Genomic DNA, 17,627 nt, shown 5'->3' with positions numbered 1-17,627 from the left:
GTGGCAGTTTCAGGCATCATGGCGTTCATTGAAGGTGAGGAGTGGAGTGGCTTTTCTGTACAGTTGCTGCGTGGAGAAGGAACAATCGATCCCTCCAGCCACATTTGCCTGTCCTTTTTCTCTCCACTCCCTCATCATCTAGATAATTCAATCAGGTGTTTATTCTCATTGCTATTATGAGATTGTTTAAAAGGAGTGATTTGTATAAATATTTTAAAAAAAAGGGAAGAGGAAAAGCACGTCTAGAGTTCAGGACACAGATGCTGTGAACTGTGGCGTGGTGGGTGTATTGAAGGCCCGCGGTAATGCAGGCGGAGTAGGCCACGGAAGGGGCCTGCCCCTGAGTGCCTGAGGGGCCTCGATGCCTCTGAACCAGGAGGTGACCGGGCCCTGGTTGACCCACGATGGCGTTTGCCTCTCTCAAGTTAACTGTGAGCCGGTGGCGAGAGGGGTCGCACATGCAGCGGGTGGCCCAGCCCCAGGGCTGTGAACTTTGAGCTGCACTGGGCTCGTGGCTCCGTCTGCCCTGGTGAGGTTGGGGCTGCATGAATGTTGGTGGGGCCTCGTGGGTGGTGGCCCTCTTGGATGGTGGTGTCTCATTTGTTACTTGTCAGTGACGTGTGTGTACTCACACCTTGGGGGTATCTTTGTTGTCTCAGGAGTGGGGTCAGGGACATAGAAGGGTGGTCTTCAGAGTCCTGGGACGGGACACTTTGGCTGCCTGTAGGGCAGCCTTTGCGGGCTGAGGAGTGGGAGGACCAGGGAGGCTGGCATGTGGCCGGGCCGGTTCTCCAGGGACGGTCCTTCCAAGTGGGTGCTCGGGAGGGTCTTTCCTGGGATGCTTGAACCTATCCCCTGAAGATCACAGCCTCCCTCACACCCTGTGTGGCAGGGTGGATGGACAAGGAGAGCGGGTGATGGGGTGGAGAGGTGCAGACTGGCATCTGGGTGAGCTTCACAGAGCCAGCCTCAACCTGTCTCAGCCTCAGTTTCGCCAGTTACAGAACAAGGATCTCATCTGCCCTCTTGGCTCATGGAAGTGAGGAGAGTTTGATGCCAAATGTGCATGGAAGTGCTTTAATCGCCCCATCATCAAAAAGCACGTGTCTGGGGGTCATAAAAAGCTTCCAGATTAACTGTTTTGCCAAAAACTGTTTCAGCCAACAGTGAACTGGGTGGTGCCCGTGGCAGATAAGATGCGATTTGATGAGATATTCCTGAAGACCGACCTGGACCTGGATGGCTACGTGAGTGGCCAGGAGGTGAAGGAGATCTTCATGCACTCGGGCCTCACCCAGAACCTTCTAGCACACATATGGTAAGGCCGGACAGGTGGCAGTTGTGGCTGTGGGTGGCTCCAGGGGGCCTGTGGGTGAAGACTGTGGAGGTGGTGGTCAGGGGGCCCCCTCCAGCCTGTCACAGGCTTCCGCTGTGTCTGGCGTCCTTTATTCTCCCTGGCCTGACAGAGGCTGGGCAAGGTGCACGTGCCAAGGCTCGAAGCCCGCGCTCCGTGATGGTCAGTTCACTGTCTTTCAGTAGGAAGGGCCTCTGGTCCGTCTTAAGAGCTCCCAGGCCATTTGCTTACACAGCTGGGCCCTATTCTTGCTGGCCGTGATGCTGGCTCTAACAGGAAGCCAGGACTTTGTCACAGCTGCCTCCGGGAGGTGCGGGCAGCAGGGCCTTGGAGCCTCTAGCAGAGTGGCCTGGCGGGGTGAGGGTGGGGGCAGGAGGCCCTGCTCTGGAAAGGCCAGTGCTTTGGCTCCCGGCGGGAGGGTGAGCACAAGGAGACCCTGTCAGAGCCCAGTCGAGGAGTCGGCCTCAACCCCTCTTTCCCCCAGGGCTGGACACAGCCGACTTCATAGGGCTAGGGCACTCCTCTTGCCACTGGCCAGGGCTGAAGTCACTTTTGAGCTTGTTGCTCAGAGCCTTGTGGCCTTAGAGAAGGCTTCACTTGGGAGCTATCAAAAGGAAAGAATTGCTGGATAATTCTCGAGAGGCAAATACCTCCAAGTAGAGCAGTGAAATTCAGGATGTTACTTAGTGGCTTGGGGGAAATGACTGTCCTTAGTGGTAATTCACAGATGTCCACACTGTGAGGTGGGAGCCTGAGAACCAGCTGTCGCAGAGTCATCACCCAAATGGCCAAGCTGCCTCCAACTGGCTAGGGACAGTGGGTCTCAGCTGCCTCAGATCCAGTGTCCCTTTTAGAAACCAACAAAACACAGTGTCCCCTTTATGACTCTGAAACCAACACACATACACTTCCTGGTTAGCACTCTGACACCCTGACTGTCATGTCTAGGGGTCAGTAGAGGGAAAGTAATTTATAATGCATGCTGCAATTGACACATGATGTAATGACATGGAAATGACACAGGAAATCACTAATCCACCTGGATCAAAAGAAGGAACTCAGAGGTCATTCCATGCGGGCAGCAAAGGGGAAGGAAAGGATGATCGGGCTCTTGAATAACCATGAGAAAAGAAGTCTAGATGTGTCTGCGAGTGGCTGGGGCGGGGCATGGCCCAATGTGGATGACACACCAGGAGGGACTGGGAGGAGGGGGAGCATGAAGACAGAGGCTTTGTCCCTGCGATGGCTGCCACCGTACGGGTCAGCAGAGCAGGATGTGGTGTCAGAGCCGGATGGCCGTTGACTGAGCCACCCCTAAGCTTGCTTCTCCTTCTTTCTCTCAGAACCTTCCACAGGTGGGCCTTGGAGCCCACACTCCTTGTGTATGGCAGGAACAGAGAAGGGGTGGGAGTGGAGAGGCAGCTGCAGCCCACGAGCAGGCTGGGGCCCGCAGGGGCAGACTGGGGAGAGACAGTGGCAGTATGAAATCGTCAGGGCCTCGAACTGTGGGGACAACTAGGCATTTATCAGCAATGTTCTTTGAGACCTGCTCATTCTCCGCAGCTCTGTTCACGGACCGCATTTGGGTATAAATAAGTCTGTTAGAACGGTCCCAGCTCTCTTTTGGTAAAGGGGGAAACTTCTGTCGTAATGGCTTCTGCCGCAACTACACAGGAGGTGGGAAACGAGGTCCCTCGTTGAGAGGGCAGCATGGGTGAAGGAAGACATTTTTCATAGATGCCAAAGGCCTTGTCCTTACTCCACAAGGGTCCCTTCCCTTCCTGGCTGGCTCCTCATTTTTTTTTTTTTTTTTTTTTTTCTGAGACAGAGACTCACTGTTGCCCAGGCTGGAGTGCATTGGCGCAATCTTGGCTCACTGAAACCTCTGCCTCCTGGGTTCAAGTGATTCTCGTGCCTCAGCCTCCTGAGCAGCTGGGATTACAGGCGCGCGCCACCATGCCCGGCTAATTTTTGTATTTTTAGTAGAGGCGGGATTTCCCCATGTTGGCCAAGCTGGTCTCGAACTCCTGACCTCAGGTGATCCGCCCGCCTCAGCTCCCAAAGTGTTGAGAACACAGGCATGAGCCATTGCACCCGGCCCTGGCTGGCTCCTTGATTATGAGTGTCGCAGAGCCTCTCACCTCAGCTCCACAGGACCACTGTGTGCTGCTATTCAGATGCTGCCTTGGCCCATCTTTCAGGACATCCAAGAGCTATGTGGGCAGGGGACGCTTAGCTGTGGGGGACTGTCCTGTGCATTGTGGCCATGCCCCTGTGGCAGCCTCATTTGGGCACAAGAGGAGTGTTTTAGACCATTGGGCTGCTGTGACAAAGTGCCATAGACAGAGTGGCTTAGAAACAGACATTTCTCATGGCTCTAGGGGGTGGAAGTCTGTGATCCAGGCACCAGCAGATCCAGTGTCTGGTGAGGGCTCACTGCCTAGTTTGTAGACGGCCACCTGCTTGCCGTGTCCTCACATGGCAAAAGGAGCAGAGAGAGCCTTCTGGGGCCTCTTTTGTAAGGGCACTAATCCCACTCCTGAGGCTCCACCCTCATGACCTCATCACCTCCCAGAGGCCCCACCTCCCAACACCATCCCATTGAGGGATAGGATTTGGACATAGGAATCTGGGGGGACATAAACGTTCTGTTCATAACAAGGAAAGAGAGTCGTTGCTGATTCTTTCTTCATCATGATGACACCCCAAAGTGCTGCTGTCATCCCCATTGAAGGCCAGTGGCCGGGGCCATTCAGATGACCCAGAGCTACAGGGACAATGCTTGGTCTCAGCACCCATTTCCACAGAAGGGCTGGTCTACTCCATGCCTGCGGCATCAGAGCCTGCCCCACGCACGAGATAAGCCAAAGGAAGAGGCAGCTGCATCTCAGCCCTAGTGAGGTTTTCCCAGGGGGTCGGCTCCTCAGCCCAGGTCAGGGGCTTGGGGTTCTTCAGCCCTGACAGCCCTCCTAGGGTGGGGGACACTGGGAGCGGGGAACCCCTGGGCCACTTCCTGGGAAGGAGATTGTGAAGTAGGGAAGGAGCTGGGGCTTGCCACCACGCCCTGCCATTGTTTTCGTCGTTGTCGTTTTTGAAAAGCATGGGATCGGTGACTTGTGTTCAGGCTGAGTCGGCGCCTGTGATGTGTAATTAGCATCCCCACGTTTCTCCCAGGGCCCTGGCCGATACGAGGCAAACGGGGAAGTTAAGCAAAGACCAATTCGCGTTAGCTATGTATTTCATTCAGCAGAAGGTCAGTAAAGGCATCGACCCTCCTCAAGTCCTCTCGCCGGACATGGTCCCGCCTTCGGAGAGAGGCACGCCCGGCCCGGTGAGTGGTGCTGGTCATGCCCTGGGGGTATTGACATCCCTTCCCACCGCCTGCCACCAGGTGGCACTGGTGGCACACAGCCCACAGTGGCGGGTGCTGCCTGTGGTCCCTGCCTTCCTCAACAGGGGCCCCCGGGAGGGTGGCTTGGCTGCCCAGGTATTTCCCCAGGCAGGGGGCTGGCACTTTTGCTACCTCACCCTGTGTACTAAAGGGACAATTTTATCCCTGGGCCCGAGAACTGCTGGTGCCTCCTGTCAGGTGATGTCAGGTTGCTAATTAGAGATCTTGCCTCTGAATTCGATTCTAGGACAGTTCAGGCTCTCTCGGCTCCGGGGAGTTTACTGGCGTGAAGGAGCTTGATGACATCAGTCAAGAGATTGCCCAGTTACAAAGGTATGTTGGAAACGGCCCTTCCCTCCATATCCAGACGTCACACGAACTCTCCCAGGTTGTTATCGGAAATATCAGAGGCTCACCTGGAAGTTTGCTCATCACAGGTTTATTCAGAAGGAAGGAAAAGATACAGCTTCTGAGGTCCTAAACTGGCTCAAGGGGCTTGAAGAATGACATCTTCCATTTGAATCAGCCTCAGCCAGAGCCCATAGCATCTGTGTGGTCTCAGGCAGGTCTTGACCAGAGCCTGTGGGTGGCAGCTGTGTGGTCCCAGGCAGGTCGTGGGCAGAGCCCGTGGCAGCTGTGTCGTCCCAGGCAGGTCATGGGCAGAGCCCGTGGCAGCTTTGTGGTCCCAGGCAGGTCATGGGCAGAGCCTGTGGCAGCTGTGTTGTCCCAGGCAGGTCATGGGCAGAGCCTGTGGCAGCTATGTGGTCTCAGGCAGGTCGCAGCTCAGTAGCCCCAGGCATCAGCCCCTCCCCAGTGCTAGGAAGGCCTTGTTATCCTTGACAGCTAGGGCAATTGGGTCTCGGATGGCGAGGAGCGGGCTTAGGACCCAGCAGCTGAAGGTGTGAAGGGGCCTTCAGGTCTCTGGCTCCCCTTCTTGCCTAGTGCCTTAGTTTCCTCATGTGTAAACGAGGGCTTTGGATGGGCTGTCTGTACTTTTAGAGTCTGGTATAAAGAAATGCAGTCACTTCCTGTATTCCCCTCTGGATCCTCTTCAAGAATGACATCCTTTTTTGTTGTTTGTTTTTCAGACAGGGTCTCGCTCTGTCACCCAAGCTGGAGCGTAGTGGTGTGATCATGGCTCACTGTAGCATCTGTTTCCTAGGCTTAAGCAATCCTCCCACCTCAGCCTCCCGAGTAGCTAGGACGCACCACCATGCTGGCTATATATATATATATATTTTTTTTTTTTTAATTTGAGACAGAGTCTCATTCTGTCACCTAGGCTGGAGTGCAGTGGTGTGATCTCAGCTCACTGCAGCCTCTGCCTCCTGGGCTCGAGTGATCTTCCCACTCACCCTCCCAGGTAGCTGAGAGTACAGGTGCATGCCACCATGCCTGGCTAATTTTTTTGTATTTTTTGTAGAGATGGGGTTTCGCCATGTTGCCTAGGCTGGTCTCGAACTCCTGAGCTCAAGTGATCCTCTGGCCTTGGCCTCCCAAAGTGCTGGGATTACAGGAGTGAGCCACTGTGCCAGCCAGCATCTTTTTTCCAGTCGATTCTAGGACAGGGTGGACTCTTGTGATGTCAGGGCACCATGCAGAAGGGCCCAAAGGTGCTTTGCCCTCTGTGGGAAAGAGATTGTTTACTTGGCTGAAAATGGAAAGGGCTTTGACTTTCCCAGGGAGGATGGATCCTGGTCCTAGCTGGGGGATCCCCGGGGGTCATATTAACAGGTGCAGTATTCTGTCAGCTCCTCTGGCCTTAGTTTTGTGCTGTTAGCAGAGCCCTGATGAGCAAAGGCAGGTTAGGTCTTGGAGGGGATCAAGGTGGGTGGCTGGTTAGAAAACCTGAGCCACGGCCTGAGTCAGGCATCCCACTTCATGTTCAGTGCAGCAGATGGTTCCTGTTCTGTCTCGGCTCCTGGGGGCCGTGTTATCCAAGCTGGCGATCAGCAAGGATGTGCAGCCTGACAAGGCTGAGGGTGTCTTGAGGATGCAGGGCCAGCATCCTAGAGCCTGGGAAGGCCTGAGAATCAGGACCGGGCAGGCCAAGGATGGAGGGAGCCCCTGTCGTGCAAGGGTCAGGGTCTAGGAAGGGACGCTGGGCCATGAATCACCCCAGTGTGGCCTCAGACAGCCAGAAGCCTTGTTTCCCCAATGTGGAGGTGACAGGCTGGTGTGTGCAGAGTGCCCATCTGTAGGAGGCTGGGGCCTGCAGTGGCCCCTTGAGCAGGTGGCTCTGAGAGTGGCCCTTGATTCAGGGAGTGTGGGCTGAGCTTTCCTCTTATGATTTCACACTGCCATAAGCCAGCAAGGGCATGTCAGGTCCTTCAGTTTAAAGAGCACTTTGTATTGTAAGTTTCTGGGCTTGTGGAAATGAATATTCCAGTGATCACTTACTGTGTGTCTGGCGACATGTCCCTGAGAGGGCCTTATTGTTGCACAAGTCCTGGGTCACCGGGCAGGAGGCAGGGTCTGTTAGACACATGGTGTTCCTGTCCCTGAGGCAGCCTCTTTGGGCACAAGAGGAGGGTCTTAGTCCATTCAGACTGCTATAACAAACCACTCTGAATGGGTGACTTAAACATCAGACATTTCGCACAGTTCTGGAGGCTGCAAAGTCCAACCTCCAGATACCAGCAGATCGGGTCTGCTGAGGACCCATTTGCTGATTCCTGGAGAGTCACCTTCTTGCCGTGTCCTCACAGGGCAAAAGGAGCAAAGGAAGCTCTCCGGGGTCCTTCTTATAAGGGCACTAAACCCTGAGCCTTGTGGCTCACACCTGTAATCAATTTTTCCTGTTCCAAGCCACCCAGTTGGTGATTTGTTACAGCAGTGCTAGGAAATACATGCACGAATTCTATCTCAGTTTAAAAATAAAAGAAGGCCAGGTGCTGTGGCTCATGACTGTAATCCAAGTGCTTTGGGAGGCCAAGGCAAGAGGATCGGTTGAGCCCAGGAGGTCCAGACCAGCCTAGGCCACATATTGAGACCTCCGCTACAAAAAATAAAAAATTAGCCAGGCCTGGTGGGGCACACCTGTGGTCCTAGCTACCCAGGAGGCTAAGGTGGGAGGATTGCTTGAGCCCAGGAAGTCAAGGATGCAGTGAGCTGTGATCGTGCCACTGCAGTCCAGCCTGGGTGACAGAGCAAGAGCCTATCTCAAAGAAAAAAAAAACCAAAAACAAAAAAAGGCCAGGCGTGTTGGCTCACGCCTATAACCCCAGTACTTTGGGAGGCTGAGGCGGGCGGATCACTAGGTCAGGAGATCAAGACTATCCTGGCCAACACAGCGAAACCCCGTCTCTGCTGAAAATACAAAAATTAGCCGGGCGTGGTGGCACGTGCCTGTAGTCCCAGCTACTAGGGAGGCTGAGGCAGGAGAATCGCTTGAACTGGGGAGGCGGAGGATGCAGTAAGCTGAGATTGCGCCACTGCACTCCAGCCTGGGTGACAGAGCGAGACTCTGTCTCAAAAAAAAAAAAAAAAAGTAGTAGTTCAGACAGGCTGTCCTGGGCTGTCCGGGGTGTCACAGGCTGAGGTCAAGGCGTCGGCTGGGCTGGGCTCTTGTTGGAGGCTCTAGGGGAAGAATCTGTTTCCAGGCTCATTCAGGTGTTGGCAGAATCCATTTTCCTGCGGCTGGGGGTCCGAGGTCTCTTTTTCCTTTCTGAGGTCAGCCAGGGCCACTCCGTGCTCCTGGACACTGCCCCTGTTCCCCCTCACGTGGCCCCTCCACCTTCAAAGTCAGCAAGGGCGCGCTGGGTCCTTATCACACTCGGGATGTCTCTAACTTCCACTTGGGCAACCAGGTGGAGAAAGCGCGCTGCTTTTAGAGGGTGGTTACGTTGGGAGCGATCCCTCCCATGGTCACAGGTCCTACTTACAGTCGACGGGGAAGGGACTGTACAGGGCGAGCAGTCGCTGGGGCTCATTCTTAGACTTCTGCCAGCACACAGAGGGGCTTTTGTGGGGGTGAACAGAATCAGGCCTTGGGAAGGGGTGGAGGCTTATTATTCACTCTTGTTTTCATGAAATGTTTTTAAACATTCAGAGAGAAATATTCACTGGAACAAGACATTCGAGAAAAGGAAGAGGCAATCAGACAGAAAACCAGCGAGGTGCAGGTAAGGGTCTCGCTCGTTTTGGTTACATCTACTTTGTGCTAAATGTAGTTCAGGAAAACCTCCCTCCCTGGCTGGTGGTGGGGAAGGGCAGGGGTCTGCCCTGGATGGAAACATGAGCTCTTGGGGGCTGCAGAATGAAGTTTTTTTTTTTTTTTTTTCAGGCTGAATTCACTTTATTTTTCTTGTATAAAAACTCTATGTTGTAGCCACAGCTGGAGCCTGGGTGCTCTGCATGGAGACTCTGGTGTAGGTCTTGACAAGGTGGTCAGTGAACTCCTGATAGGACTTGGTGAATACAGTCTCCTTCCAGAGGTTGGGAGTCAGGTAGCTGTAGGTCTTAGAGATGGCATCAAAGGTGGCCTTGTCGAAGTTGCCCAGGATGGCAGTGCAGCCCCTGGCTGAGGTGTAGCAGTCATTGATACTAGCCATCATGAGCAGCTTCTTGGGCACAGGTGCTGAGACAATGCCAGTGCCCCTGGGCGTGGGGATGAGTTACACCAGCACAGAGTTGCAGTGGCCTGTCACCTTGCAAGGGACAATGTGGGGTTTGCTGATCTTGTTCCCCCAGTAGCCTCTGCACATGGGGACAATGGAGAACTTGGCCAGTATGATGGCCCTGCAGATGGCAGTGGCCGCCTCCTTGGAGCACTTAATACCCAGACCGATGTGGCCATTGTAGTCCCCGATAGCAACAAACGCCTTGAACCTGGTGCGCTGGCCGGCGCGGGTCTGTTTCTGCACTGGCATAATCTTCAAAACCTCATCCTTGAGAGAGGCCCCCAGGCAAAAGTCAATGATCTCAGACTCCTTGATGGGCGGGAGAAGAGGTGGCTCTCCTCCAGGGACTTGATCTTTATATCCTTGACCAGGCGGCCCAGCTTGGTGATGGGCATCCACTCCTTATCCTCGGCCTTGCCTCTGCAAGCTCCGTGGCCTTGGTCCCGGCTCCGGCGCCGTCCACGGCCGCGACCCCAGCCCCAGATGCCACTGCTGAAACCTCCGTGGAAGTTACTGTGGTTGCCCATCCCAGGGCCTCTGACACCACCCCCAACCCCCCGCTGCACCGGTGTCATCCGCCATTTGGTGTTTTCTTGGAGAAGAAGTTTTTAAAAATATATATATATATATATATTTTTTTTTTCCAAATAGAGATGGGGTCTCAGACTCTTGAGCTCAAATGATTCTCCTGTCTCGGCTTCTCAAAGTGTTAGGATTATAGGTGTAAGCCACCAAGCCTGGCGAGAGTGAAGATTTTTTTTCTTTTTTTTTTAAAACGGAGTCTTGCACTGTTGCCAGGCTGGAGTGCAGTGGCACGATCTCGGCTCACTGCAATTTCCGCCTTCTGGGTTCAAGCGATTCCCCTGTCTCAGCCTCCCAAGTAGTTGGGATTACAGGCACGCACCACCATGCCTGGCTAATTTTTTGTATTTTAGTAGAGATGGGGTTTCACCATGTTGGCTAGGATGGTCTCAATCTCCTGACCTCGTGATCTGCCTGCCTCAGCCTCCCAAAGTGCTGGAATTACAGGCTAAAGTTTTTAAAGTTGCTTATAACCATAGACGGTGGCTTCTCTTTTTCTAAAATTGAGACAAGTTGGCCCTCTGTATCCAAGCGTTCTGCATCTTTGGATCTAACAAACCACTGATTAAAAAAATAAAAAAATAAAAAATAATCCAAATGGATGAAACAATACAATATGATAACTATTTACATAGCATTTACATTATATTAGGTATTATAAATAACCTAGAGATGATTTAAAGTATACGAGGCTGGCTGTAGTGGCTCACACCTGTAATCCCAGCACTTTGGGAGGCCGAGGCCGGGGAGGATCGCTTGAGCCCAGGAGTTTGAGACCAGCCTGGGCAACACAGTGGGACCCCGTTTCTACAAAAATATTTGCAAAAGCCGGGTGTAGTGACATGTGTCTGTAATCCCAGTTACTCGGGAGGCTGAGGTGGGAGAATCACTTGAGCCCAGGAGTTTAAGGCAGTAGTGAGCTGTGATTGCACTACTGCACTCCACCCTGGGCAACAGAGTGAGACCCTGCCTCAAAAATAAATGAATAAGTAATATGGGGTGGTGGTAGGGTAGGGGACATGTGTAGGTTATATGCAAACACTGAACCGTTTTATGTCACACTTGAGCATCTGCAAATTTTAATACCAATCTGAAGGATGACTGTGTAATTAATGTCAAATGTGCTGTATTAAAGTGTACATTTCAGTGGTGTTTCACATAATCACCGTGTTGATTAACCATCACTCTATCGAGTTAGAACCTGATTGTTTCTCCCATAGGCGCCAGTAGGCCCATAAAAACATCTAGCCCTGAACAGTAAATGGAAGGTTACTTTCTGAAAGATTCATCGTTAACTGTTCTCTTTCAGTGAGTGGAAGAGTTTGACACTAACTTTCCATTAACCCAAAAGGAAACCTCATCCCTATTAAGCAGTTACTTCCCATTCTCCCCTTTCTCCAGCCCCTGGCAACTACTCATCTTTTTTCTGTGTGTATAGATTTGTACCCAGCCATAACGGGGCACATTTCCTTCATCTGTTCCTCCCATCGGGGAATATTTGGGTTTTCCCACTTTTTGGCTGTTGTGAATAATGTTGCTAGGAATATTTGTCTGCAGGTTTTCGTGTGAACACCTGTTTGCATTTATCTCAGGTACCTGGGAGTCCCGGACATTTCCTATCAGTGGAATCATACAACACATGACCTTTTGTGCCTGGCTTCTTTCACTCAGCATCATGTTTTTGAGGGTCATCCATATTGTAGCATATATTAGTGTTGAATTCCTTTTTATGGCAGAATAATATTCCATTGTGTGGATGGAGCACATTTTTTGTTTTAAGAGGCAGTGTCTCACTCCATTGCCCAGGCTGGAGTACAGTGACACAACCTTGGTTCACTGCAACTTCTGCTTCCCAGACTCAGGTGATCCTCCCACCTCAGCTTCTCAAGTAGCTGGGACTACAGGCATGCACCACCATGCATGGCTAATTTTTAATTTTTTTTGTAGAGACAAGGTCTCACTATGTTGTCCAGGTTTGTCTCAAACTCCTGGACTCAAAGCAATCTGCCTGCCTCGGCCTCCCAGAGTGCTGGGATTACAGGCATGAGCCACCGTGCCAAGCCACGATGGGCCACATTTTACTCATCCAACCCTCATTGATAGATGTTTTGGCTTTGTAAATATTGTTGCTAGGAACATTTGTCTGCAAGTTTTTGTGTGAACACCTGTTTGCCTTTATCTCGAGTGTATACCTGGGAGTGAATTTGCTGGGCCACATGGTAACTGTTGAGGAGCTGCCAGACTGTTTTTCAAAGTGGCTGTACCATTTTACATTCCCATAAGCAGTGTACTAGGGTGCCAGCTCTGCACAGCCTGACCAACACTTACCCATTTCCCGTTTTTCCTTCTAGCCGTCGTGGTGGGTGTGGAGCACGGCCTCATTGTGGATTTCATTGGCATGTCCCTCATGTTTCCCTAGCGACGTCAAATATCTTTCCATGTGCTTATTAGCCATTTGTATGTAGTCATTGGAGAAAAATCATTCCGATTCCTTGCCCTTTTATATTGAAAAAATTTTTTTCTTGCCGATTTTTAAATTGCATTTTTTTTTTTTGAGACGGAGTCTCACTCTGTTGCCTAGGCTGGAGCACAGGGGTGCAATCTCAGCTCATTGCAGCCTCCGCCTCCTGGGTTCAAATGATTTTCGTGCCTCAGCTTCCCGAGTAGCTGGGATTACAGGCATGTGCCACTACACCTGGTTAATTGGGTTCTTTTTATAGCTGATTTTTTTTTTTTTTTTTGAGACAGAGTCTCACTCTGTGGCCCAGGCTGGAGTGCAGTGGTGCGATCTCAGCTCACTGCAACCTCCGCCTCCCAGGTTCAAGTGATTCTTCTGCCTTAGCCTCCCAAGTAGCTGGGATTATAGGTGTGCACCACCACACACAGCTAATTTTTGTGTTTTTAATAGAGACAGGGTTTCACCATGTTGGCCAGGCTGGTCTCAAACTCCTGACCTCAGGTGATCCTCCCACCTCGGCCTCCCAAAGTGCTGGGATTACAGGCGGGAGCCACTGCGCCTGGCCTATAGCTGAATTTGAAGAATTCTTTATCATTTCTAGGTAGAAGTCCTTGTCAGATATGTGACTTGCAAATACCTTCTCAGCATCCACTGAGAGTCCGCTCTGGATTGTCTTTCAACATTCTTGATGGTGTCTTTTGAAGCACAAGTTGTTAATGTTGGTGAAGTCTGGTTTATCCTTTTTTTTGCTGCTGTTGCATTTGGTGTCATAGCTGAGAACCCATTACCAAATCTCAGGTCACATGATGTATCCCTGTGTTTTCTTCTAAGAGTTTTATAGTTTTCGCTTTTCCATGTAGGTCTTTGATCCATTTCTAGTTAATTTTTGTATATAGCATAAGGCAGGGATGCAATGTCATTGTTTTGCATGTGGACATCTAGTTGTCGTGGCACCATTGTTTTTATTATTTTACTTTTAAAAATTTGTTTTTAGAGACAGTCTCACTCTGTTGCCCAGGCTGGAGTGCAGTGGTATGATTCTAGTTCACTGCAGCCTCAAAATCCTGGGCTCAAGGGATCCTCCTGCATCAGCTTCCTGAGTAGCTAGGACTACAGGGTGTGCACTGCCACACCTAGCTAATTCAAAAACAATTTTTTTTTTTTTTTTTTAAGAGACAGGGTCTCGCTGTGTTGCTCAGGCTCATCTCAAACACCTGGCCTCTAGGGATCTTCCCACTCTGGCCTCTCAGTGTTGGGATTACAGGTGTGAGCCACCATGCTGGGCCAGTGCCATTTGTTGAAGAGACTCTTCTTTCCCCTGTTGAATGGCCCTGGCATCCTTGTCAAGGATGAGTTGACTATAGCTGTGCATTTATTTTTGGACCCTCAGCTCTATCCCATTGACCTATCTGCCTCTCCTCATGCCACTACATCACTGGCTTGATTACTGCAGCCCTGTAGAAGTTTTGAAATCAGGAAATGGGCATCCTCCATCTTTTTTTTCTCTGTCAGGGTTGTCATGGCTATTCTGGGTCCCATGTGTTTCCATATGATTTTTTTTTTTTTTTTTTTTTTGAGACGGAGTCTCGCTCTGTCACTCAGGCTGGAGTGCAGTGGCGCGATCTCGGCTCACTGCAACCACTGCCTCCTGGGTTCAAGTGATTGTCCTGCCTCAGCCTCCCAAGTAGCTGAGAATGCAGATGCGTGCCCCCACACCCAGCTAATTTTTGTATTTTTAGTAGAGACTGGGTTTCACCATGTTAGCCAGGCTGGTCTCAAACTCCTGACCTCAGATGATCTGCTTGCCTTGGCCTCCCAAAGTGCTGGCATTACAGGCGTGAGCTACCGTGCCCGGCCCCATATGAATTTTGGAATCAGCTTGTCTATTTCTGCAAAGAAGCCAGCTGGGATTCTGACAGGGATTGTGTGGACTCCGTGGACTGTTGGGGTTATTTTTGTCTTCTCTTTGCTCTGAGCTCCCCTTCCTAACCTCGAGCTGGTGGGTCTTTGTCCCTCTGGGACTTTCTGATGGCTCCTTCTCCATTACGGAATGAGGTCCAGATTCCTTCAGTTTCACACTGTTGTTACCTGGTGTCCAGAGCTACCCCACCCGGCCTAACGCTCTTCCCATCTTCCCTTCCCTTATCCATCACTCCCTTTAGATGTGGCCACCCACATCCCCAGCTCCCACAACTAACTCTGTTTCAGTTATTCTGTGTTATCACCCCCAAACTTCTTAGACTTAATGCCTCAGTTCAGGGGTTTGGAGACACAGTCTCCGTCCCATCAGCAGCCACCCCTTCTGGCCCAGGGTCTCCACTAGTGTCTAGGGGAATCCAGGAGTTGTCACGTCACAGGGGTTGGCTGCGCTGTGGCCTGACTGAGCAATGACATTTTTCAATGAAGGGGGAAGACGGAGACTGCCCTGAAGGAAACTGCAGCTCAGTTTCCTAAATGGGGGAGAAACTATGTGCAAAAAATTACCCAGCAAGGTTTAAACAATTGTGTATTTCAGCTTTATTGATTTTATATATCAAGAAGGGAGAAAGCAAGAATCAAGAAGGGGAAAAGAAGGCCAGGCATGGTGGCTCACACCTGTAATCCCAGCACTTTGGGAGACTGAGGCTGGCGGATCACTTGAGGCCAGGAGTTCAAGACCAGCCTGGCCAACATGGTGAAACCCAGTCTATACTAAAAATACAAAAACACAAAAACAAAAAATCACCCAACTGGGCGTGGTGGCGTGCACCTGTAGTCCCAGTTACTCGGGAGACTGAGGCACGAGAATCCCTTGAACCCAGGAGGCAGAGGTTGCAGTGAGCTGAGACTGCACCGCTGCACTCCAGCCTGGGTGATAGAGTGAGATTCCGTCTCAAAAGAAAAAAAAAAATGCTGGGGAGTGGGGAGAAGAAAGGGAAGGGAGAGCCAAAAGTGAGTAGGGCAGGAGCTTCTGAGGAAGGGTTTAGACTGTGAGAACCCTCTTAGAGAAGTGGTGAGGTACCCTGAGCACCTTTGTCACTGCAGACGCTGACATGGCACGTGTGTCTTAGTCCATTTGGCTTGCCATAACAGCACACCATGCACTGGGAGGCTTATAAACAACAGAAGTTTACTGCTCACAGTTCAGGAGGCTGGGAAGTCCAAGATCAAGGGGCCTGCAGATTCAGCATCTGGTGAGGACCCACTTCCTGGTTCATAGGCAGCACCTTCTTGCTGTGTCCTCCCTCAGTGGAAAGATCGAGGCAGCTCTCAGGGGCCTCTTTTATAAGGCCACTAATCCCACTCACAAGGGCTGTACCTAATCACCTCCTAGAGGCCCCACACCTAATACCATCATCTTGAGGGTGAGAATTTCAACAACAGACATTCAGTACACGGCATGTGGCCAGTGAGTTCCCTCTTGTCCTCCTGTCATGCCTCTTCTGGGCAAATATTCTCTGCTCTGTGCATGAAGGATGTGGTGTACACATCTTGTCATCTTTGGTTTGAGGAGGAGGTAAAAGAGGGAACTTCTCTGGGCAGGCCAAAGGTGTTGGAGCCCCTAGTGTCCTGGAGCCATGGGCCGTGGCCTGGAAGGAGCCAGTGTGGCGCTAACTAGAACCCTGAGGCCCAGGACACCAGGGAGTTGCTGCCAGCGTTACCCGGTGGTGGGGCCAGGGTTAGACTTAGGAGGCTCTAGAGGCTTCCGTCCCTGTCCCTGGTGGGAGCATCGCTCGGAGCATTGGGCTACCTCAGGCTCTCTCTGTGCCCCCCACTGGACACCTCACCCATTCCCACGTGTTTAAATACCACCTTGATGCTGACACGCCTGACTTTGTTTCCAGCATCTTCCCTTCCTGGCACACTCACTGGAGTCTTTCTCCTGAGTTTCCTGTCGAACATGTCCAGAAGTGACCCTGATTGTCTCCTCCAGATCCAGCCCTCAAGTGAAAGGCCAGGGGCAGGGAGACTGGGGAACAGAGACCCCAGCTTCCTGAGGCATGATTTGCCTATTGAGGCAGGGAAGCACCAGGATGTTTTTGTCCCCATAGTGAGGAGAGGGGAGACCCTGGGCCACCTCTGGTTTTGTTATCTCAGGGCACCAGCCACCCCAGCAGCCCAGGCCGGCTCTCGGACTCAGCCCCACCACCCAGCCATGGCTCCCCGCAAACCCACCCCTCCTCTCCATTCTCACGACCACCACCTCACTCAGGCCCCAGCTGCTGCTGCCTCTCCCTGGACCCCACCCGAGGCCCCTGCAGTTCCTGCATCCTGATGGCCCCTTGCACCACGCTCCACATGGCAGCTGGAGGGAGGAGGCTTGTCACAATGCCCGTTGTGCTATTTCAGCTTTGGTTATTTATCTTAAAGACAGATAATGCATTTGCATGGTTGAATATCAGGAGGTGAGAAGCCTCTGCCCTCTCCTTGGGTGTCCCCATCCCCAGAGGTGCTGTTCATGAGCTCCTGGAGGGGGCCTTCCAGAAGGTTGATGCACACCGCACATACCCTCCCCTTCCCGTTCACACAAATGCAATGTGCTCATGTCCCACTGTAAGGCAGAGCACACGGCGCCATCCCGTTCCATGGCCAAGGAGCGTCCCACAGTGTGGGCTGTGCTGGAACCTTTCAGCCAGCACCTCATGGACATCTGCATTGTTTACGGATTTTGCTGTCATAGACGTTGTATGCCTCTGCACACGCTGTATGCTTCCAGGATGCTTTTCTTGGAAGTGGAATCATGGGGCAGTGGAGCCTCAGGCTGACCATCTGGATCCATCCCACGGGGTCAGAGAGAGCTTCAGAAACAGAAACATGATGTCCCGCCTCCCACGCTCACACATCCCACCGGGCTCCCCACCGCAGAGCCCAGCACAGTCTCCTTGGCGTGGCCTGTGGGGTGCAGCCTCTGATACCTCCACCCATTCCCTTTTGCTCTAGCTGGAGTGCGACACTCCCCCACCCTGGGGTCCCTGTGGTTCCCTCCGCCGGGCTCTGTCCCTGGCTCTTCACCTGCCTGGCACCTGCTCACCTGTTGGCACCATCCTAAATGCTGCTTTTGTGGGCATCTTCCCTGCCCACAAGGTGTGACTGCAGTTTCCCTGTGACCCCCTTGGTGCCACTTGTCCACATTTATTTGCGTTTGGGTGATGTTCCCCTCCACAGCCACAGCTGCATGTCATCCGGGAGCTGGGGCCTTTTTCTCACAGGGACCCAGCCCCTTCTCTCGCACCTGGCCTC

At 52.1% G+C, this 17,627-nt stretch overlaps 1 protein-coding gene and 1 pseudogene across 9 annotated transcripts in view; one reads left to right on the top strand and one right to left on the bottom strand.

Annotated features, from left to right (window-relative positions):
* EPS15L1 (epidermal growth factor receptor pathway substrate 15 like 1) overlaps window positions 1-17,627 on the top strand; it is a 116,494-nt gene that overhangs the window by 49,403 nt on the left and 49,464 nt on the right. For all 9 annotated transcript variants that reach the window (XM_019015667.4, XM_019015666.4, XM_055372058.2 and 6 more), the window contains 4 exons: window positions 1,161-1,318; window positions 4,529-4,685; window positions 4,993-5,078; window positions 8,797-8,869. In XM_019015667.4, the coding sequence (XP_018871212.2) occupies window positions 1,161-1,318; window positions 4,529-4,685; window positions 4,993-5,078; window positions 8,797-8,869 (474 nt within the window). The remainder of the gene's footprint in view (window positions 1-1,160; window positions 1,319-4,528; window positions 4,686-4,992; window positions 5,079-8,796; window positions 8,870-17,627) is intronic.
* On the bottom strand, window positions 9,065-9,949 carry LOC101131826 (small ribosomal subunit protein uS5-like; annotated as a pseudogene).

The sequence above is a fragment of the Gorilla gorilla genome, chromosome 20 (genome assembly GCF_029281585.2).
Source record: "Gorilla gorilla gorilla isolate KB3781 chromosome 20, NHGRI_mGorGor1-v2.1_pri, whole genome shotgun sequence".
NCBI lineage: Eukaryota > Metazoa > Chordata > Mammalia > Primates > Hominidae > Gorilla > Gorilla gorilla.
Note: the sequence above shows the minus strand (reverse complement) of the source record. Positions and strands in the feature narration are given on the sequence as shown.